The 23,900-nt window shown below is 57.5% G+C and overlaps 1 protein-coding gene across 1 annotated transcript; it reads right to left on the bottom strand.

The window, feature by feature from the left end:
- Positions 1-506: 506 nt before the first annotated feature.
- On the bottom strand, positions 507-23,473 carry ndufs2 (NADH:ubiquinone oxidoreductase core subunit S2). Its single transcript, XM_087981592.1, has 6 exons — positions 23,335-23,473; positions 14,565-14,671; positions 12,623-12,813; positions 7,516-7,636; positions 3,417-3,529; positions 507-719 (listed from the first exon to the last, which is right to left on the bottom strand). Exons 1-6 carry the CDS (start codon positions 23,433-23,435, stop codon positions 522-524), a joined length of 831 nt encoding a protein of 276 aa, XP_087837718.1. The 5' UTR covers positions 23,436-23,473; the 3' UTR covers positions 507-521.
- Positions 23,474-23,900: the final 427 nt, after the last annotated feature.

Here is a 23,900-nt window from a genome sequence, read left to right as displayed (position 1 = left end):
AGATGTTGCCCCTCTCAATTTAACAATACACCTACCCAGACTTGAAAGTCCCAACCTAGGGAAAAGACACGAGCCAATCACCTTATCTGTACTCCTACCGATTTTATAAACCTCTGTTAAGGTCACTCGTCCATCTCCTACGCTCCAGTGAAAAAAATTCCCAGCCTCTCCCCGTATCTCAAACCCCTCCATCCCCAGCATCTTCCTGGTAAATCCCTTCTGAACCCTCTCCAGTTTAATAATACCCTTGCTGTCCAGTTCTGGTCACCCTGTTACACAGTGCTCCAGACGAGACCTCACCAATGTCCTGTACAACCCCAGAATGTGACGTCCGCAACTCCTGCACACAAAGGACTGAGCACTGAAGGCAAGCATGCTGAACTCCGTCTCAACCACCTAGATTATTTTAGCTTCGGGACGCAGATTCCCTTCCCCCACCACCCCCCCGACCCCCGAGAGTCCCGCCCCACAGCGATACGGTCGACTGTATAATTACCGTCCAAAATGGCCGAGCCAGTTGCTCAGTTCAAGGGGAATTTGGGCTGGGGGGGGGGGGGGGGGCAGAAAACGTTAAGCGCCGCCCACTTCCTGCCAAACAAGGCCAGACCTCCAACCCCGCCGCCACCCCGAGCAGTGACGTTTACCTGGTGAACCCCACCGGGTCTGACATAGGCAGCGTGCATCCGAGCTCCGGAAACTCTCTCGTAAAACTCAAACATCTGCCGGGGAGACAAAACAGGAAGGGAGAAGCTCGTTGGCCGGTTAGCTTGTCAATCCTTTCACCGGGTTAGTTCAATCGCGCGTGGCTGGGACGGTCAAGAACACTGAATAAGCTGCGCAGCCATCGGCTGGCGAGCTCGCTCAGTTCAAGACTTCGTGGGCCAATGCGATTTATTGTTAAGTCGCTAAGTGCTCTTTAATTAAGCAACATGGTTTATGACCTAGACTGCAGAATGCACTTGATGTGTGGTGAGAATGCTTTCTTATGTGCGGTTAGCAACATCAGTAAATAAATGCCTTACGCGCATCAGGTTTTAAACAATAACGCCGTCAGGCCTATCGGTTTATCGCCAAAAAACAACAACGCTTATTAAATAAAGGTGCAACATTCGGTTAACACTCACGGATCGAAAGAGGCCATTTGGCCCAACAAGCCCAGACCGACCCTCCAAAGAGTAACCGATCCAAACCCATTACCCAACATTTCCCCTAATCGACACATCCCTGAGCACTATGGGGTAATTTAGCATGGCCAATCCACCCTAACCTGCACATCCCTGAGCACTATGGGGTAATTTAGCATGGCCAATCCACCCTAACCTGCACATCCCTGAACACTATGGGTAATTTAGCATGGCCAATCCACCCTAACCTACACATCCCTGAACACTATGGGGTAATTTAGCATGGCCAATCCACCCTAACCTACACATCCCTGAACACTATGGGTAATTTAGCATGGCCAATCCACCCTAACCTACACATCCCTGAACACTATGGGGTAATTTAGCATGGCCAATCCACCCTAACCTACACATCCCTGAACACTATGGGGTAATTTAGCATGGACAATCCACCCTAACCTACACATCCCTGAACACTATGGGGTAATTTAGCATGGCCAATCCACCCTAACCTACACATCCCTGAGCACTATGGGTAATTTAGCATGGCCAATCCACCCTAACCTACACATCCCTGAGCACTATGGGTAATTTAGCATGGCCAATCCATCCTAACCTACACATCCCTGAACACTATGGGGTAATTTAGCATGGCCAATCCACCCTAACCTACACATCCCTGAACACTATGGGGTAATTTAGCATGGCCAATCCACCCTAACTTGCACATTTTTGGACTGTGGGAGGAAACCGGAGCACCCGGAGGAAACCCACGCAGACACGGGGAGAATGTGCAGACTCCACACAGTCAGTCGCCCCGAGGCTAGAATCGATCCCGGATCCCTGGCGCCGCGAGGCAACAGTGCTAACCACTGGGGGTCGTTTACAGATGGCCTGGCACTGAGGGCTGAGCTCATTGAGATCCGGCCAGCAACAGGTATCTGATTGGCTCATGGGGTTGTGACCTGCGGTGGAAGACAAAGGCACTCAGCCCGACAACTGCCGCCTGATTGGCTGCTGGGGAGCTGAACAGCTTGTAGGGGCAATCGATACTGGTAGGAGCCTTCGGTCTGCTGCAAGGGGCAGACGGCATCTCTCACTCTCCCTCGTAAAACACTGGAATTCCAAAGGGAGCCCGTCTATTTCCCCTGCAAGCTGTTGGCTTTCGTTTCCCTTCACCGGTCGCTACAAGTTGGGGCCTTTAACTAGTAACTCGATTTTGTAGTCAGTTAATCAATCACTCTGCGTCTCCTGTTCCCAAGACAAAAGAGGAGAAATTGGGACTTTGCACATTTGCGAACTCATATGGAACAGTGGGATTCCGTTATCTGTTCACTCTTTCCAGTTAATTTGTAACACACTCTGAGCGTTTCTACAAAATCTGAAGTGAATCCAGACTCCCCATAACTGTGACAATTTAAGTTCTGTTAAGCTGATTCCCCTGTGTTGTCGCAGCAGTCTGAATCATAGAATCCCGACAGCGTGGAAACAGGCCCTTCGGCCCAACAAGTCCACTCCGACCCTCCGAAGAGTAACCCACCCAGACCCAGTCCCCTACCGTATATTTACCCCTGACTAATGCACCTAACCTGCACGTCCCTGGGCACTCTGGGTAACTTAGTATGGCCAATCCACCCTAACCTGCACATCCCTGAACACTATGGGGTAATTTAGCATGGCCAATCCACCCTAACCTACACATCCCTGAACACTATGGGGTAATTTAGCATGGCCAATCCACCCTAACCTACACATCCCTGAGCACTATGGGTAATTTAGCATGGCCAATCCACCCTAACCTACACATTCCTGAGCACTATGGGGTAATTTACATGGCCAATCCACCCTAACCTGCACATCCCTGAGCACTCTGGGTAACTTAGCATGGCCAATCCACCCTAACCTACACATTCCTGAGCACTATGGGGTAATTTACATGGCCAATCCACCCTAACCTACACATCCCTGAGCACTCTGGGTAACTTAGCATGGCCAATCCACCCTAACCTGCACATCCCTGGGCACTCTGGGTAACTTAGCATGGCCAATCCACCCTAATCTCCACATCTTTGGACTGTGGGAGGAAACTGGAGCACCCAGAGGAAACCCACACAGACACAGGGAGAATGTGCAAACTCCCATACAGATGCCAGAGGCTGGAATCGAACCCAGGTCCCTGGCGTTGTGAGACAGCTGTGCTAACCACTGCGCCACCGTGCCGTCCCTACTCTCTGCCCGACAGCTCCAGGAAAAGGTAACCATTTCCCTATACACCTGGCCCGTGACACTCACCTTCTCCCGCTCCTCGAACATCCAGAAGAAGGGGGTCATGGCACCAATATCCAGCGCGTGGGTGGTGACGGCCATGATGTGATTTAAAACTCGGGTGAGCTCACCGAAAAGGACTGGAGACAGGAGAGAACACAAACGAGAGGGGATCACAGAGAGGAAGGGAGAATCCTGAACACTGGCCGAATGAAGCAGAGCGCCTGGTCTCTCCACCTACTCGATCCATGCCCTCCCCAAAGCAATACGGTCTGAAGTGTGGCGAAATGTAGGAAAAAGCAGCCATTCAGCTCAACTGACTCAACCCACCAATCACAGCTGATCCTTTATCCTACCTCTGTGCTCCCCGAAACCTTTAGCCTCTAGAAATCTCTCTTTCTTCTGTGCAAGGGACTGGTTCACCGGCCTCTCGGAGGACGATTCTCCTCAGCTCACTCCGTATCTAGAGAACGTGGCTCCCTGCTTTGGCAGACGGCCATTAGCCCCTTGTCAGGAATGACTGCTCCAGGTGCACTCTGGGAGTTGGATATACCCTTCATTACTCCAGGTGCACCCTGGGAGCTGGATATACCTCTCATTACTCCAGGTGCACTCTGGGAGTTGGATATACCCTTCATTACTCCAGGTGCACCCTGGGAGTTGGATATACCTCTCATTACTCCAGGTGCACCCTGGGAGTTGGATATACCCTTCATTACTCCAGGTGCACTCTGGGGTATATCCAGCCGACGGGGAAAGCATCCAGTTTGACTAGCCCTGTCAGAATCTTTCAACAGTCCCCTCTCATTCCTATAACCCAGACTCAGTCGAGCCAATCTCCCCTGACATAGCAAAGCCACTATTCCAGGAATCGGTCTGCTGAACCTCACTGCACTCCATTAATGGGAAGTATATCTTTTCTTCAGTAAGGAGACCAAAAGCGCACGTGATACTCCAGGTGTAGTCTCACCATGGCGGCAGGAAGGCTTCCTTGCTCCTGGACTTGCGACCTGTTGCAATGAAGGCTACCTTACTATTTGACCTCTCGACTGCTCGCTACAACTGCTTCCAAAGACTGGTGGGACGCCGCGCATCTTTTAGGGGAAAGTGAGGATGGGAGATGCTGGAGAGTCAGAGTCGAGAGTGCGGCGCTGGAAAAGCAAAGCCGGTCAGGCAGCATCCGAGGGAGCAGGAGAGTCAACCTGAGGTGCTCCCGGAGTGACGGGGGGGACGTCCAGCTCCCGGAGTGACGGGGGGGACGCCCAGCTCCCGGAGTGACGGGGGGGGGACGCCCAGCTCCCGGAGTGACGGGGGGGGACGCCCAGCTCCCGGAGTGACGGGGGGGGGGACGCCCAGCTCCCGGAGTGACGGGGGGGGGACGCCCAGCTCCCGGAGTGACGGGGGGGGGGACGCCCAGCTCCCGGAGTGACGGGGGGGGGACGCCCAGCTCCCGGAGTGACGGGGGGGGGACGCCCAGCTCCCGGAGTGACGGGGGGGGGACGCCCAGCTCCCGGAGTGACGGGGGGGGGACGCCCAGCTCCCGGAGTGACGGGGGGGGGACGCCCAGCTCCCGGAGTGACGGGGGGGGGACGCCCAGCTCCCGGAGTGACGGGGGGGGGACGCCCAGCTCCCGGAGTGACGGGGGGGGACGCCCAGCTCCCGGAGTGACGGGGGGGGACGCCCAGCTCCCGGAGTGACGGGGGGGGGGACGCCCAGCTCCCGGAGTGACGGGGGGGGGACGCCCAGCTCCCGGAGTGACGGGGGGGGACGCCCAGCTCCCGGAGTGACGGGGGGGGACGCCCAGCTCCCGGAGTGACGGGGGGGGGACGCCCAGCTCCCGGAGTGACGGGGGGGGACGCCCAGCTCCCGGAGAGATGGGGGGGGACGCCCAGCTCCCGGAGTGACGGGGGGGGACGCCCAGCTCCCGGAGTGACGGGGGGGGACGCCCAGCTCCCGGAGAGACGGGGGGGGACGCCCAGCTCCCGGAGAGACGGGGGGGGACGCCCAGCTCCCGGAGAGACGGGGGGGGGACGCCCAGCTCCCGGAGAGACGGGGGGGGACGCCCAGCTCCAGGAGAGACGGGGGGGGGAACGCCCAGCTCCCGGAGAGACGGGGGGGGACGCCCAGCTCCCGGAGAGACGGGGGGGACGCCCAGCTCCCGGAGAGACGGGGGGGGACGCCCAGCTCCCGGAGTGACGAGGGGGACGCCCAGCTCCCGGAGTGACGAGGGGGACGTCCACGCTCACTACACTCACTCAATTGTGTGCCTGCAAACCTCAAAAGGTTGCACTGTATTCCTTCTTTGAATCATTGACATATACTGTGGAAAACCTGGAAAAAGCAGCTCACGGTTTCCCACTCTTCACCATCGCTCATTCTGAAAATGACAACTACCCCAAATGCTTCTCCTCTGGTAACTCGCTCTCAATCTTGTGTGGCGCTGGGGAAGCACAACGGATCAGGCAGCATCCGGGGAGCAGGAGAATCGACACTTCAAGGAAGAGCCCTTCACGTTCCTGATGAAGGGGCTTTTGCCCGAAACGTCGATTCTCCTGCTTCTCGGACGCTCTCCCTGACCTGGCTGTGCTTTGCCCAGCGCCACACTTTTCGACCGTGACCTCCAGCTTCTGCAGTCTTTGCTCGCTCTTAGCTCTCGATCTACGCCAGTACGCCATCATCAATCCCACGTGCTTGGATTTTGTACAGTGACCTGTCACAAACCGCTTTGAAAAGCCAAATCCACAATGGCCGCCGCGTCTCCCTCGTCGACTCTACGAGCTAACGCTCTCAAAGAACTCGAATAGGTTTGCCAGACGCAATTTCCATTCCACAAACCCACGCTTACTTTGCGTAATCGGAGAGGCGTATGGCACAGAAACGGAGCCTTGGGTCCAACTCACCAGCGCCGACCTGGTAATGAATTGCCGTTTGCCAGCTCTTGCCCCATACCCCTCCGAACTCTTCCTATTCATCTACCCATCCAGATGCCTTTTAAACGTTGTAATTGTACCAGCCTCCACCACTTAAAGTACCGTTGTTTCGATCACCTTTTTCAGAGATCCAAAACAACCCAACAGCTTATAGAGCAGTAATTACTGCTTCAAGATGTTGGCTCCAACACTGAAGTTGATATTCTCCTGGTACCTTCTGAAAGCTATCTCCAGATTAAGATTCTCCTGGCTACTGAGCCCAGGTTTCAAATCCGCATTTCATGAATTGAAATGCCCGTCAGTCGCGTTGATGGGATTTGAACCTGCATCCCCACAGGACTAGACAGGGCCACTTGTTATGAAGTTGAAGGTGCGCACTGTACCTTTAAGAGAGAGAGAAAACTGGCAACCACCGAGCAGGCACAAAGCCTCCCGGACAATTGGAAGACGTAAGCTTGGCTGTAACCTAGATGCCTTGTTGACACAGCAATTCAATTTTTAACCCAGTTTAAAGTACGCCCCAAGATACTGAAACCCAATCGAACTTTAATTTTGCTGTTTTGACAACATCGAGCCCATGCTTTGGGGTATACAACAAGCAGGCATTTTGGACAGTTCGGCAGAGAAAGAGCACCACTTGCCACTCTCAGACAGACTGCCCCAAAACCGTCTCGCTGAAAGGTACCTTTCTCATATGAAACATCTGGGCAGCAGAAGACGACCCAGGGAAATCTACAAACCGAGGAGGATCGACTGCCGCTGTCTGGTTTTGTCAATGGATTTGCTGCAAATTTAATAGGGGCTTTTTCGGATCGTTATAGAGCGGGAGGGAGATAACAAATCTTTAAGACGACGAAGGCTCAGAGTTGTAAATACTTGTTGCTTAATGTTCTCTTTTGGAGTTAAGGAATAAAATTGTTAATTTCTTCTTTAAATGATGGAATTTGGGTAGCTCTCCGTCACTCGTACTGCAACAGTTTTCTGGGTGTTTGGTTTAATTCGCAGCAGGTTTATCGCCGTGTTACTAATCCAGTGATATCGCCGTTAAGCCACCAGCCCCCCCCTCCCCCGCTACGGCAGGGGACGGAACTGTTGAGTGTCAAACTCGGTTAACCGACCGGATTCAAACTAGGCAAGTCGGTGCCGGTTGGTCAGTGCGTTGCCACGGGGAGGGGAGGGGTAAGGAAGTGCCTTACCTCGGATCCATTGGGCACGGATTGGCGGCCGGATGTTCAGCAGCTTCTCCACAGCCAGGGAATAGCACTGCTCGTTGCACATCATGGAGACGTAATCCAGACGATCAAAGTAGGGAAGGGCCTGGTCGGAGGCGAAAGAGGGTGGAGCGAGGAAGACAGGCAAGAGAATGTCAAGGTTATTTGATAATGAAGCAATGCTCACACCAATGCAGGTGCATGGCAAATGACCACCTCCGTAATCCAGAATACTGAATGGCCTGGACAGAGTGGACGTTGGGAAGATGTTTCCATTGGTAGGAGAGACTAGGACCCGCGGGCACAGCCTGAGAGTAAAGGGAAGAGCTTTTAGAATGGAGATAAGGAGAGGGTGGGGAATCCATGGAACTCTCTGCCACAGAAGGCTGTGGAGGCCAGGTCACTGAGTATATTTACGATGGAGATGGAAAGGTTCTTGAGTATTGAGGGGATCATGGGTTACGGGGAGAATGGGGTTGAGAAATTTATCAGCCATCATTAAACTGTTGGGCTGAACAGCCTAATTTTCTGCTCCCGTGTCTTACGGTCTCCATCATGAGTGAGTCGAACCACGTTCAATGGCTACATTTTCTCACTCTCAACGCCCTGGTGGTTACTATTGACCGGTACGTCAACTGGACTAAAACTACCATGGCTACAAGAGCAGGTCAGAGGCGAGGAATCCAGTAGGAAGTAACTCAGTTCCTTACTCTGCAAAGCCGATCCATCTACAAGGCACAAGTCAGGAAAGTGATGGAATATTCCCCACTTACCTGGATGAGTGCAGCTCCAACAAAAAAATATTACATTTAAAACCAACAACGACAAGACTTAAGACAATGGAACATAAGGCCCTGGGAAGTGTTGTAGAACGGAGAGACCGAGGGGTTCAGGTATATCATTCTTTGAAGTTTGCACTATGTGTAGTCAGGGTGGTTAAGGGGTTTAACACACAATTCTCAGAACTTTTGAGTGTAGGAGATGGGAACGTCATGTTGAGGTTGTACAGGATGTCAATGATACCTCTTCTGGTGTACTGTGTCGCCCTGTTACAGGAAGGATATTAAACTGGAAGAGATTTACCAGGATGCTGCCAGGAATGGGGAGGGGTTTGAGTTATAAAGAGAGGCTGGGATTCTTTTCACTGGAGCGTAGGAGGTTGAGGGATGACTTTCTAGAGGTTTATCAAATCATGAGGGATATGGATGAGTTGAATGTCAGGTGTCTTTTCCCTCAGCTGTGGCATATTTGTAAGGAGGGAGGAGAGAGATTTTAAAAAAGGACATGAGGTGCGCCTTTAGATTAGATTAGATTACATTACAGTGTGGAAACAGGCCCTTCAGCCCAACAAGTCCACACCGACCCGCCGAAGCGCAACCCACCCATATCCCTACATTTACCCCTTACCTAACACTACGGGCAATTTAGCATGGCCATTTCACCTGACCTGCACATCTTTGGACAGTGGGAGGAAACCGGAGCACCCGGAGGAAACCCACGCAGACACGGGGAGAACGTGCAAACTCCACACAGTCAGTCGCTCTGAGGCGGGAACTGAACCCGGGTCTCAGGCGCTGTGAGGCAGCAGTGCTAACCACTATGCAACCGCGCCGCCCACAATTAGTTTTACTCAGAGGGTGGTTTGTGCGCGGAATGAACTGCCAGAGGAAGTGGTGGATGCGGGTACAGTTATAATGTTTTAAAAGACATTTAGATAATCTTATGACACAGGGTAAACACCGCCCCCCCCCACCCCCGGCTAATTTAAATCTGCAAACAAATGATTTAACCCGGTCCGTAACCTGTTAACATTCGAGAGGCCAAAGGTCACAATTTAAAGTAAAAATTAACAACGTTTTTTTTAAATAAAAAAGTCAAACTGAGAATAATTAACTGACAACTCCTTTCTCTAAACTATCTTTTACTTTCCTTTCTAGAACACTGGTCCGATAATACCCCTGATTAAGATTTACCAAACTTCAAATTTCACAACCAGCCAGTCATCAAGACTTCTCTCTGTATCTTTTTTTCTTCTCAGGGATTTCTGTTTCACAAGTCATTGATAGATAAAGGTACCTTTAAGAGAGCTATTCTGCAGACAGCCGGCATATGTCAGTGGCTTGGCAGTTCTCCTCTAACCGTTCCATTTTTCCCGGTCTTACACTCCAAAGCATTGGATCGTTTCATTGGTTTCGGTATTGTCAAAATACCAAATTCAAACTTGATTGGAGTTTAATATCTTGGGGCATAATTTAAACTGGTTGGCCAAATTTGAATTTGTTTTTGTCCCATAATAACCCAGGTACTGCTAGCTGCTGGACCAAATGGTACACTGTAAACTCCCCAGCGCTCTGTGTGCTTGCTAAGTCCTTTAACTATCTTAAAGTTAAGTACCCCTTACACCTTCATAATGATAGATCCATGAGCAAGAAACATTTGGAGAGATTTGGGCCAGGCAGGTGGGACAAGTTAAGGTCGGGAACATGGTTGGCATGGAATGATTGGACGGAGGGGTCTGTTTCCGCTCTGTATGACTCTGTAACACTGGAGAAGTTCCAGTCAAAGTAGTTCCCCATTTGCTCTCTTCACCATCTCACTGTGACCACTGCACTGCAGAAACTTACCAACACTCCTTTGAAAGCACTTTCCAAACCCACAAGCAAGGGAATTGCCCCAACCTACAAATTCTCCTCCGATCCACTCACCGCCAGGACTTGGTATTTTTAGTCCAGTTCAGTATCGCTGGGTCAAAATCCCATATCTCACTCCCTAACGACACAGTGGGTCGACCTACAGCACAGAGAATCCCAACAGTGCAGACTGAGGGCATTTGGCACATCAAGTCTGCATCGACCCTCCCAAAGCATACCCTCTATCCCTGTAACCCCACATCTACCATGGCTGACCCATCTAACCTACACATCTCTGAACACGATGGGGTAATTTAGCATGGCCAATCCACCCTAACCTACACATCCCTGAACACTATGGGGTAATTTAGCATGGCCAATCCACCCTAACCTACACATCCCTGAACACTATGGGGTAATTTAGCATGGCCAATCCACCCTAACCTACACATCCCTGAACACTATGGGTAATTTAGCATGGCCAATCCACCCTAACCTGCACTGCCCTGAACACTATGGGGTAATTTAGCACAGCCAATCCACCCTAACCTGCACTGCCCTGAACACTATGGGGTAATTTAGCATGGCCAATCCACCCTAACCTACACATCCCTGAACACTGTGGGTAATTTAGCATGGCCAATCCACCCTAACCTACACATCCCTGAACACTATGGGTAATTTAGCATGGCCAATCCACCCTAACCTACACATCCCTGAACACTATGGGTAATTTAGCATGGCCAATCCACCCTAACCTGCACTGCCCTGAACACTATGGGGTAATTTAGCATGGCCAATCCACCCTAACCTACACATCCCTGAACACTATGGGGTAATTTAGCATGGCCAATCCACCCTAACCTACACATCCCTGAACACTATGGGTAATTTAGCATGGCCAATCCACCCTAACCTGCACTGCCCTGAACACTATGGGGTAATTTAGCACAGCCAATCCACCCTAACCTGCACTGCCCTGAACACTATGGGGTAATTTAGCATGGCCAATCCACCCTAACCTGCACTGCCCTGAACACTATGGGGTAATTTAGCATGGCCAATCCACCCTAACCTGCACTGCCCTGAACACTATGGGGTAATTTAGCATGGCCAATCCACCCTAACCTACACATCCCTGAACACTATGGGTAATTTAGCATGGCCAATTCACCCTAACCTACACATCCCTGAACACTATGGGTAATTTAGCATGGCCAATCCACCCTAACCTACACATCTTTGGATTCTAGGAGGAAACCGGAGCACCCGAGGAAAACCCCATGCAGACACTGGGGAGAACGTAGAAGGTCCCACGCAGACAGACGCCCCGAGGCCAGAATCGAACCCGGGTGCCTGGTGCTGCGAGGCTGCGGTGCTGACCACTGAGCCACCTTGCTGCGAGAATGGGCAGCAGTGATTCAAGAAGGCAGCTCGCTGCCACATTCTCAAGGAGAAAGTGGGGACAGGCAATAAATCCTGGCCAGTCAGTGACGCTTACATCCCACGAGACAACGTGAAAATATTAAAAGGCATCTGGATGGGCATATGGATAGGAAGGGTTTAGAGGGATATGGGCCGGCTGCTGGCAGGTGGGACGAGATTGGGTTGGGATATCTGGACGAGTCGGACCACAGGGTCGGTTTCCCTGCTGTACACCTCTATGACAATGGGGACTACGAGTAGGTTGACAGTAGCCAGAGACTGAGGGCGTGCTAACAGACAGCAATAGGTATTCATGCTCTTAAAACGATCAAACTCAATATCGAGCCCTGAAGGTGCACATGTATCAGAGGAGAGGCTGCTAGCCGCAGCTTCACTGGAGCACTGCAGCAACCCTGAGACCGAAATGTTGGCCTGGGGATTTTTTTTTTAAAATATGATTTGATTATTATCGTCACGTGTAGCTGGGTACAGCAACCGGGTTCTGTTTTGTGTGCAGCACAGGTAGATCAAGTCATACAAAGTGCATCAGGGCTGCAGAAATGGTGCACAAGGAGTAACATTTGAAATCGGAGAGGGCCGTTCAGAAGTTTAAAAACCGCGGGGAAGAAGCTGTCCTTGAATCTGTTGGCCCACACGTTTCAGCTTACGTTTCTTCTGCCTGACGGAAGAGGTCGGAAGAGATTATAAAGGGGGAGGGGGGGGGAAAGAGGGGTCTTTGAGGCAGCGTGGAGGATTGATGGAAGGCAGGGAACACAGCGATGTGAAGTGGCGGGCAGATCGAGACTCGACGGTACTGTTGTGTTTCGAAACAGAACACGGTGGGGGGGGGGGGGGGGGGGGGGGGGAAGGGGGTGTTTGCAAAGCAGTCGGCACCAGATTGCGCTCTGTCTCTCCAGTACTGAGGGAGGGGAACCACGTTGCGAGCGGCAGTTACGGCAGTCCCAACACCGCCTCGGAGTGAGGGCCACAGTGCCAGGGGGCGGGGGGGGGGGGGGGGAGTCAGAGGGGGGCCTTACCTGCAGGTAGGTCTTGTACTCGATGAGCTTCTCGGTTCCCCGGTGCAGAAGGCCAATGTGCGGGTCGCATTTCTTCACCGACTCCCCGCTGAGCTCCATGACAAGGCGCAGGACCCCGTGGGCTGCCGGGTGCTGGGGGCCGAAGTTGATGACAAAGTTGGTCACCTTCCGGTCTCGGGGGGGATCCTTGTCTGGGGGGGGAGACAGAGGGCGCTCGTCAGAGATTGTGAACGTCGAATGCGGAACTGTACAGTGCAGGAGCAGGCCCTTCGGCCCACGATGCGTGCTGAACATGACGCCAAAATCAGCTAATCCCTTCTGCCTGCCCCATATCCCTCCTATCCCTAGCACATTCTTGCGCTTATCTAAAAGTCTCTTCAACGCCCCTATCGTATCTGGCTCCACCCCGGCAGCACGTTCCACACTTTGATATTGCCCCTCACGTCGCCTTCGAATGTTGCCTCTCTCTCATTCGACACGCAGGCGCCCGAGTGGACATTACAATTCTAAGAAACAGACTCTGACCGTCAACTCTATCGATGCCTCTCGTAACTTTCTAGACCAAGTCTCCCCTCAGCTGCTGCAGCTCCAGAGAAAACAACCAGAGTTTGTTTTTTTTTTGAGCCATTCCTTACAGTTCATGCCCTCTACTCTGGGCAGCGTCCTGGCAAAGCTCTTCTGCACCCTCTCCAGAACCTCCACACCCTCCCTGGAATACGGCGACCAGAATCAAACACAATACTCTGTAAGTGCGGCCTAACCAAAGTCTGATAACGCTGCGACATGACATCTAGACTCTTGTAGTCAGTTCCCCGACCAATAAAGATAAGCGTGCCATAGGCCTCCTTTACTGCCCTATCTGCTTGTGAGGGCCACTTTTGCACAGAGCGATGGACTTGAACCCCACGATCCCCCTGTACACATCAACGCTGTTCATTAACAGGACACTTTTCCTTAAACGGTTGAACCCTCCAACCTGCAGCACCTCACACTCACCCGGATTAAACTCCACCTGCCATTTTCTCCGCCCGGATCTGTGACCGATCCGTATCCCGCTGTATCGTTTCACCATCTCGGGCCCAACTCCACTGGTCTGCAAACTTACCAACACACCCATCCACATTTTCATCCACTTAATGGTAAGGTCCGAGGGAGTGTTGCTGAACAAAGAGACCTTGGGAGTGCAGGTTCATAGCTCCTTGAAAGTGGAGTCACAGGTAGGTAGGATAGTGAAGGCAGCGTTTGGTATGCTTTCCTTTATTGGTCAGAGTATTTAGTACAGGAGTTGGGAGGTCATGTTGCGGCTGTACAGGACATTGGTTAGGCCACTGTTGGAATATTGCGTGCAATTCTGGTCTCCTTCCTATCGGAAAGATGTTGTGAAACTTGAAAGGGTTCAGAAAAGATTTACAAGGATGTTGCCAGGGTTGGAGGGTTTGAGCTACAGGGAGAGGCTGAACAGGCTGGGGCTGTTTTCCTTGGAGCGTCGGAGGCTGAGGGGTGATCTTATAGAGGTTTATAAAATTATGAGGGGCATGGATAGGGTAAATAGGCAAAGTCTTTTCCCTGGGGTGGGGGAGTCCAGAACTAGAGGGGCATAGGTTTAGGGTGAGAGGGGAAAGATATAAAAGGGACCTAAGGGGCATCTTTTTCACCCAGAGGGTGGTACGTGTATGGAATGAGCTGCCAGAGGATGTGGTGGGGGCTGGTACAATTACAGCATTTAAGAGGCATCTGGATGGGTATATGGATAGGAAGGGTTTGGAGGGATATGGGCCGGGTGCTGGCAGGTGGGACTAGATTGGGTTGGGATATCTGGTCGGCATGGACGGGTTGGGCCGAAGGGTCTGTTTCCGTGCTGTACATCCCTATGAGGGTCAGCCTCTCTCCTGTCTGGAGGAGCCATGGGGCACGCAGTGTCCCCTCCCCACTCCTCACTTACCGTTCCAGGGGGGTGGTTTCCACTTGGCAGTAATTTCTGTCGGGTACATCACTGCGCCCTCGTACTGCTTCAGCCATTCGGGATCAGGCTGCCACTGCCTTGCGCCCCTGTGGCAAAGACATGACAGCCTCTGTCAGAAACGAAAGGTCAAACTCCCAGCATCCTGCAGTTTCCACTCCACCCCCCCTACCTCTCCTGCAGGACCCACTGCCCCCATGCGCAAACACTTTTGCCCCTCTGTTTCCCGCCCCCATTCTCTCTTTACCTCCCCTCCCCCTTCTCTTTCCTCTCTCTGGATGTAGGTTGAGCTGGAAGGTTCCTTTCCAGACGTTTCGCCACCCGACTAGGTAACATCCTCAGTGAGCCTCTGGGTCAAGCTCTGCTAACGATTCCTGCTTTCTATTTGTGTGTGTTTGGGTTAGTGACATCATCCTCGACAGCGATGTCATTTCCACTGACGTCATTTCCTGTCCTTTTCCTCAGGGGGCAGTAAGTGGGGTCCAAGTCAATGTGTCTCTCTCTGGCAGTTTTAACCGGCTTACTCTCACTCCACCTCCCATCCACACACTCTCAGACACCCTTTCAACTTTTTGAACTCTTTGTGAAAATAATGTACTGTGGATAAGAGGGAACCGGTGATACACCGTACCTAGATTACCTGCAGGCATCTGAGAAGATACCACAAAGGTTATTGTCAGAAATTAAAGACCCTATTGGAACAGGTCGTCCGGTTTGAGGATTAGCTGTCCAACAGGAAGTAGAAAGTACGTATAAATAGGTTATTTTACCCCAGGTTGGTAAAATGCAATAACTGGCGTGTCACAGCAGTAGGTACAGGGACCACAACTGTCGACGATTTATATCAACGACTAAAGGGACAAAGTCTGTGCTGACACAAAGTTAGGGAGGAAAGGAAATTGCAAAGGGGGTGTAAGGAGGCTTTTCAGTGAGGTGGAGTGAGTGGGTAAAGATCTGCCAAATGGAATGTAGTGTGAGAAAAGGCAAAATGTCCTGTTTTGGCAGAATTTTAAAAGAAAAAGCATATTATCTAAAACAAAAGTGTAACTACCAGAGAAACGCAGCAGCTGAAGAGAAAGCCTGAGTCCATATGACTCTTCCTTGGAACTAAAGGGAACTGGAGAGTGGTGGTTTTTATACCGTCCCACCCCGCCCCCCTGCAACTCACATCCCCTTCCCCTATCATCCCCTCACTGCCACTCCTAAACCTACTGCCCCTTCACAGCCGAGCACTCGTCTCTCAATTTCTAAACCCCCACCCCAATACACTCCGGAAACAGTCTCTCGTTCGTGCCCCCCTCGTCCATTACTCTGCCATCACACCCTCTCCCTCACCCATTACCCCCATGACTGCCCTCACCCAATGTCCACTCCACCCACTCCTTTGGCCCATCACCCAATCCCCCCTCACGCTCTGCCCACCACCCGCCCAAAACCGACCCCCCCATCACGCTTCCCTCCCGCCCCCAGATCGACCCCCCCATCACGCTTCCCCCCCCGCGCCCAGATCGACCCCCCATCACGCTTCCCCCCCCACCCCCATTGACCCCACTCACCCTACCCCGCATTGAACCCCACACCCTTCCCCCCTATTGGCCCTCCTCACCCTTCTCTCCCCCCCCCATTGGCCCTCCTCAACCTTCCCCCCCATTGACCTGCTCACACTACCCCCCCCCCACCCTTGACCTGCTCACACTCCCCCCCCATTGACCTGCTCACACTTCCCCCCCATTGACCCTCCCCATTGGCCCACCTCTCCCTTCCCCCCCGCCATTGGCCCACCTCTCCCTTCTCCCCCCCCCCCATTGGCCCACCTCTCCCTTCTCCCCCCCCCCCCATTGGCCCACCTCTCCCTCGCCCCCCCCATTGGCCCTCCTCACCCTCGCCCCCCCATTGGCCCTCCTCACCCTCGCCCCCCCATTGGCCCTCCTCACCCTCGCCCCCCCCCATTGGCCCTCCTCACCCTCGCCCCCCCCATTGGCCCTCCTCACCCTCGCCCCCCCCATTGGCCCTCCTCACCCTCGCCCCCCCCATTGGCCCTCCTCACCCTCGCCCCCCCATTGGCCCTCCTCACCCTCGCCCCCCCATTGGCCTTCCTCACCCTCGCCCCCCATTGGCCCTCCTCACCCTTGCCCCCCCCCCATTGGCCCTCCTCACCCTCGCCCCCCCATTGGCCCTCCTCACCCTCGCCTCCCCATTGGCCCTCCTCACCCTCGCCTCCCCATTGGCCCTCCTCACCCTCGCCCCCCCATTGGCCCTCCTCACCCTCGCCCCCCCATTGGCCCTCCTCACCCTCGCCCCCCCATTGGCCCTCCTCACCCTCGCCCCCCCCCCATTGGCCCTCCTCACCCTCCCCCCCCATTGACCTTCCTCACCCTTTCTCCCATTGACCTCCTCACCTTCCCCCATTGAACCTCCTCACCCTTCCCCCTCCATTGACCTTCCTCACCCTTCCCCCTCCATTGACCTTCCTCACCCTTCCCCCCCATTGACCTTCCTCACCCTCCCCCCCCATTGACCTTCCTCACCCTCCCCCCCCCATTGACCTTCCTCACCCTCCCCCCCCCCATTGACCTTCCTCACCCTCCCCCCCCATTGACCTTCCTCACCCTTTCTCCCATTGACCTCCTCACCTTCCCCCATTGAACCTCCTCACCCTTCCCCGCCCATTGACCTTCCTCACCCTTCCCCGCCCCCCATTGACCTTCCTCACCCTTCCCCCTCCCGTTGACCTTCCTCACCCTTCCCCCCCCCGTTGACCTTCCTCACCCTTCCCCCCCATTGACCTTCCTCACCCTTCCCCCCCATTGACCTTCCTCACCCTTCCCCCCCCCATTGACCTTCCTCACCCTTCCCCCCCCATTGACCTTCCTCACCCTTCCCCCCCCAATTGACCTTCCTCACCCTCTCCCCCCCCATTGACCTTCCTCACCCTCTCCCCCCCATTGACCTTCCTCACCCTCTCCCCCCCCATTGACCTTCCTCACCCTCTCCCCCCCCATTGACCTTCCTCACCCTCTCCCCCCCCATTGACCTTCCTCACCCTTCCCCCCCATTGACCTTCTTCACCCTTCCCCCCCCATTGACCTTCTTCACCCTTCCCCCCCCCATTGACCTTCCTCACCCTTCCCCCCCCATTGACCTTCCTCACCCTTCCCCCCCCATTGACCTTCCTCACCCTCTCCTCCCCCATTGACCTTCCTCACCCTCTCCCCCCCCATTGACCTTCCTCACCCCCCCCCATTGACCCTCCTCACCATTGCCCCCCCATTGGCCCTCCGCACCCTTGCCCCCCCCCATTGGCCCTCCTCACCCTTGCCCCCCCATTGGCCCTCCTCACCCTCGCCCCCCCATTGGCCCTCCTCACCCTCGCCCCCCCATTGGCCCTCCTCACCCTCGCCCCCCCCCCCCATTGGCCCTCCTCACCCTCGCCCCTCCCCATTGGCCCTCCTCTCCCTTGCCCCCCCATTGGCCCACCTCTCCCTCCACTTCCCATTGGCCCACCTCTCCCTCCCCCCCCCCTATTGGCCCACCTCACCCTCGCCCCCCCCATTGGCCCTCCTCACCCTCGCCCCCCCCATTGGCCCTCCTCACCCTCGCCCCCCCCCACCCCATTGGCCCTCCTCACCCTTCCCCCCATTGACCTTCCTCACCCTTTCCCCCATTGACCTCCTCACCTTCCCCCATTGACCTCCTCACCTTCCCCCATTGACCTCCTCACCTTCCCCCATTGACCTTCCTCACCCTTCCCCCCCCATTGACCTTCCTCACCCTTCCCCCCCATTGACCTTCCTCACCCTTCCCCCCCCATTGACCTTCCTCACCCTTCCCCCCCCATTGACCTTCCTCACCCTTCCCCCCCATTGACCTTCCTCACCCTTCCCCCCCCCATTGACCTTCCTCACCCTTCCCCCCCATTGACCTTCCTCACCCTCTCCCCCATTGACCTTCCTCACCCTCTCCCCCATTGACCTTCCTCACCCTCTCCCCCATTGACCTTCTTCACCCTCTCCCCCCCCATTGACCTTCCTCACCCTGTCCCCCCCCATTGACCTTCCTCACCCTTCCACCCCATTGACCTTCCTCACCCTCTCCCCCCCCATTGACCTTCCTCACCCTCTCCCCATTGACCTTCCTCACCCTCTGACCCCCCATTGACCTTCCTCACCCTCTGACCCCCCATTGACCTTCCTCACCCTTCCCCTCACATTGACCTTCCTCACCCTCTCCCCCCCCCCCACTGACCCTCCTCACCCTTGCCCCCCCCCATTGTCCCTCCTCACCCTCGCCCCCCCATTGGCCCGCCTCACCCTCGCCCCCCCCCCCCATTGGCCCTCCTCACCCTCGCCCCCCTATTGGCCCACCTCGCCCTCTTTCCCCCCCCCCCCATTGGCCCACCTCACCCTCCCCCCCCCCCCCATTGGCCCACCTCACCCTCCCCCCCCCGCCCATTGGCCCTCCGCACCCTTGCCCCCCCCATTGGCCCTCCTCACCCTCCCCCCCCCCCCCCCCCCATTGGCCCTCCTCACCCTCTCCCACTCCCCCCGATTGGCCCTCCTCACCCTCTCCCACTCCCCCCCATTGGCCCTCCTTACCCTCACCCCCCCATTGGCCCACCTCGGCCCTCCTCACCCTCCCCCCCCCCATTGGCCCACCTCACCCTCCCCCCCCCCCCATTGGCCCACCTCACCCTCCCCCCCCCCCCCCATTGGCCCACCTCGCCCTCCCCCCCCCCCCCATTGGCCCACCTCGCCCTCTCCCCCCCCCCCCCCCCCCCATTGGCCCTCCTCACCCTCCCTCCCCCCCATTGGCCCTCCTCACCCTTCCCCCCCCCCCATTGGCCCTCCGCACCCTTGCCCCCCCCCCCCATTGGCCCTCCTCACCCTCTCCCCCCCCCCCCCCACCATTGGCCCTCCTCACCCTCTCCCACTCCCCCCCATTGGCCCTCCTCACCCTGTCCCACTCCCCCCCATTGGCCCTCCTCACCCTGTCCCACTCCCCTCCCTTGGCCCTCCTCACCCTGTCCCACTCCCCCCCATTGGCCCTCCTTACCCTCACCCCCCCATTGGCCCACCTCGGCCCTCCTCACCCTCTCCCCCCCCTTGGCCCTCCTCACCCTCCCCCCCCCCTTGGCCCTCCTCACCCTCCCCCCCCCCCCCCATTGGCCCTCCTCACCCTCCCCCCCCCCCCCCCCATTGGCCCTCCTCACCCTCCCCCCCCATTGGCCCTCCTCACCCTCCCCCCCCATTGGCCCTCCTCACCCTCCCCCCCCATTGGCCCTCCTCACCCTCCCCCCCCATTGGCCCTCCTCACCCTCCCCCCCCATTGGCCCTCCTCACCCTCCCCCCACATTGGCCCTCCTCACCCTCCCCCCCCCCATTGGCCCTCCTCACCCTCCCCCCCCCCATTGGCCCTCCTCACCCTCCCCCCCCCCCCCATTGGCCCTCCTCGCCCTTCACCCCCCCCCCCCCATTGGCCCTCCTCACCCTCCCCCCCCATTGGCCCACCTCTCCCTTCCCCCCCCCCATTGGCCCACCTCACCCTTTCCCCCCCCCCCATTGGCCCTCCTCACCCTTCCCCCCCCATTGGCCCTCCTCACCCTTCCACCCCCCCCCCCATTGGCCCTCCGCACCCTTGCCCCCCCCCCCATTGGCCCTCCTCACCCTCCCCCCCCCCCCCATTGGCCCTCCTCACCCTCTCCCACTCCCCCCCATTGGCCCTCCTCACCCTCTCCCACTCCCCCCCATTGGCCCTCCTCACCCTCTCCCACTCCCCCCCATTGGCCCTCCTCACCCCCCCCCCCCCATTGGCCCTCCTCACCCTCCCCCCCCCATTGGCCCTCCTCACCCCCCCCCCCCCCATTGGCCCTCCTCACCCCCCCCCCCCCCCATTGGCCCTCCTCACCCCCCCCCCCCATTGGCCCTCCTCACCCCCCCCCCCATTGGCCCTCCTCACCCTCCCCCCCCCCCCCCATTGGCCCTCCTCACCCTCCCCCCCCCCCATTGGCCCTCCTCACCCTCCCCCCCCCATTGGCCCTCCTCACCCTTCCCCCCCCCCCCCCATTGGCCCTCCTCACCCTTCCCCCCCCCCCCCCATTGGCCCTCCTCACCCTTCCCCCCCCCCATTGGCCCTCCTCACCCTTCCCCCCCCCCCCCCCCCCCCCCATTGGCCCTCCTCACCCTTCCCCCCCCCCCCCCCATTGGCCCTCCTCACCCTTCCCCCCCCCCATTGGCCCTCCTCACCCTTCCCCCCCCCCCCCCATTGGCCCTCCTCACCCTTCCCCCCCCCCCCCCCCATTGGCCCTCCTCACCCTTCTCCCCCCCCCCCCATTGGCCCTCCTCCCCCTTCCCCCCCATTGGCCCTCCTCCCCCTTCCCCCCCCCCCCCCCCCATTGGCCCTCCTCACCCTCCCCCCCCCCCCTTGGCCCTCCTCACCCTCCCCCCCCCTCATTGGCCCTCCTCACCCTCCCCCCCCCTCCCTCATTGGCCCTCCTCACCCATTGGCCCTCCTCACCCTCCCCCCCCCCCCCAATGGCCCTCCTCACCCTTCCCCCCCCCCCATTGGCCCTCCTCACCCTCTCCCACTCCCCCCCATTGGCCCTCCTCACCCTCTCCCACTCCCCCCCATTGGCCCTCCTCACCCTCTCCCACTCCCCCCCATTGGCCCTCCTCACCCTCTCCCACTCCCCCCCATTGGCCCTCCTCACCCTCTCCCACTCCCCCCCATTGGCCCTCCTCACCCTCTCCCACTCCCCCCCATTGGCCCTCCTCACCCTCCCCCCCCATTGGCCCTCCTCACCCTCCCCCCCCATTGGCCCTCCTCACCCTCCCCCCCCCCATTGGCCCTCCTCACCCTTCCCCCATTGACCCTCCTCACCCTTCCCCCATTGACCCTCCTCACCCTTCCCCCATTGACCCTCCTCACCCTTCCCCCATTGACCCTCCTCACCCTTCCCCCATTGACCTTACTCACCTTCCCCCATTGACCCTCCTCACCTTCCCCCATTGACCCTCCTCACCCTTCCCCCCATTGACCCTCCTCACCCTTCCCCCCATTGACCCTCCTCACCCTTTCCCCCATTGACCTTCCTCACCCTTCTCCCCCCCCCCCATTGGCCCATCTCTCCCCCCCTCCTCACCCTTCCCCCATTGGCCCATCTCTCCCTCCCCCCTCACCCTTCCCCCATTGACCCTCCTCACCTTCCCCCATTGACCCTCCTCACCTTCCCCCATTGACCCTCCTCACCTTCCCCCATTGACCCTCCTCACCCTTCTCCCACTGACCCCTCACCTTCCCCGCATTGACCCTCCTCACCCTTTCCCCATTGACCCCTCACCTTCCCCCATTGACCCTCCTCACCCTTCTCCCACTGACCCCTCACCTTCCCCGCATTGACCCTCCTCACCCTTCCCCACATTGACCCTCGTCACCCTTCCCCACATTGACCCTCGTCACCCGTCCCCCCATTGACCCCTCACCCGTCCCCCCATTGACCCCTCACCCGTCCCCCCATTGACCCCTCACCCGTCCCCCCATTGACCCTCCTCACCCTTCCCCCCATTGACCCTCCTCACCCTTTCCCCCATTGACCTTCCTCACCCTTCCCCCCCCCCCCCATTGGCCCATCTCTCCCCCCCTCCTCACCCTTCCCCCATTGGCCCATCTCTCCCTCCCCCCTCACCCTTCCCCCATTGACCCTCCTCACCTTCCCCCATTGACCCTCCTCACCTTCCCCCATTGACCCTCCTCACCCTTCTCCCACTGACCCCTCACCTTCCCCGCATTGACCCTCCTCACCCTTCCCCCATTGACCCCTCACCTTCCCCCATTGACCCTCCTCACCCTTCTCCCACTGACCCCTCACCTTCCCCGCATTGACCCTCCTCACCCTTCCCCACATTGACCCTCGTCACCCTTCCCCACATTGACCCTCGTCACCCTTCCCCCCATTGACCCCTCACCCGTCCCCCCATTGACCCCTCACCCGTCCCCCCATTGACCCCTCACCCGTCCCCCCATTGACCCCTCACCCGTCCCCCCATTGACCCCTCACCCGTCCCCCCATTGACCCCTCACCCGTCCCCCCATTGACCCCTCACCCTTCCCCCCATTGACCCCTCACCCTTCCCCCCCATTGACCCCTCACCCTTCCCCCCCATTGACCCCTCACCCTTCCCCCATTGACCCCTCACCCTTCCCCCCCATTGACCCCTCACCCTTCCCCCATTGACCCCTCACCCTTCCCCCCCATTGACCCCTCACCCTTCCCCCCCATTGACCCCTCACCCTTCCCCCCATTGACCCCTCACCCTTCCCCCCCATTGACCCCTCACCCTTCCCCCATTGACCCCTCACCCTTCCCCCATTGACCCCTCACCCTTCCCCCCATGACCCCTCACCCTTCCCCCCATTGACCCCTCCCCCCATTGACCCCTCACCCTCCCCCCATTGACCCCTCACCCTCCCCCATTGACCCCTCACCCTCCCCCCATTGACCCCTCACCCTCCCCCCATTGACCCCTCACCCTTCTCCCCATTGACCCCTCACCCTTCTCCCCATTGACCCCTCACCCTTCTCCCCACTGACCCCTCACCCTTCTCCCCACTGACCCCTCACCCTTCTCCCATTGACCCCTCAACTTCCCATTGACCCCTCACCTTCCTCCCATTGACCCCTCACCTTCCTCCCACTGACCCCTCACCCTCCCCCCCATTCCGTGTAAAATAGACTCTCTGTCCCCCGCCCTGGTACCTGTGAGCGACAAGAGCGGGGCCCAGGTTCCTCCGGAGTAGCTGCAGCGCGCAGCCGGGACGAGCGCCCGCCCTCAGCAGGACACCCGCCGCCGCCATCATCAACACCGACCTTCAGAGACCGAGGTGGTGTGTGGGGGAGAACCGGAAACCACTGGTTACTTCACGTCCGCCGCCGGCCGCCATCTTCCTGAGGGGCGGACCGACCAATCAGGCGTCGGCGGGCGAGCCGGCGAGGGGCGGTCCCACCAATCGGTAATCCCCCCCCCCTGAGAGGAGCCGCCCCGTCTGGCTGCGGCTTGCGCGCGCAGTCTCTGGGGTCGGGCGGCGTGGGGGCCCGCCATCTTGCTGCGGGGCGCTCGGGCTGATATTCGCGGCGAAGTGGAGTGTTCTCCGCCATATTGGTGAGGGGCGAAACGCGGCATTTCACCTCCGAGCTGACGGTTGGGTTTCAAATACCAAGAGCGGGGTCGGGGAAAAATGTCGTCCACCATCTTTTAGTGGGGCATGGACCAACATGGCGGCTGGCCTCCATATTACTGAGGGGCACGTGCCGTCATCAAACAG

The sequence above is a fragment of the Chiloscyllium plagiosum genome, unplaced genomic scaffold (genome assembly GCF_037043375.1).
Source record: "Chiloscyllium plagiosum isolate Xiang-an unplaced genomic scaffold, Cpla_swu_hap1 HiC_scaffold_40, whole genome shotgun sequence".
NCBI classification, from domain to species: Eukaryota; Metazoa; Chordata; class Chondrichthyes; order Orectolobiformes; family Hemiscylliidae; genus Chiloscyllium; species Chiloscyllium plagiosum.
The sequence above is the reverse complement of the archived record's forward strand: the minus strand, read 5'-3'. Positions and strand labels throughout refer to the sequence as shown.

Coding starts and splice junctions, on each gene's coding strand:
- ndufs2 (XM_087981592.1), bottom strand. CDS start 23,435: ATGATGGCGGCGGCGGGTGTCCTGCTGAGGGCGGGCGCTCGTCCCGGC. Junction 14,672..23,334: donor CCCGCTCTTGTCGCTCACAG/GTACCAGGGCGG, acceptor TCTTTGCCACAG/GGGCGCAAGGCAGTGGCAGC. Junction 720..3,416: donor TGTTCGAGGAGCGGGAGAAG/GTGAGTGTCACG, acceptor TCTCCCCGGCAG/ATGTTTGAGTTTTACGAGAG.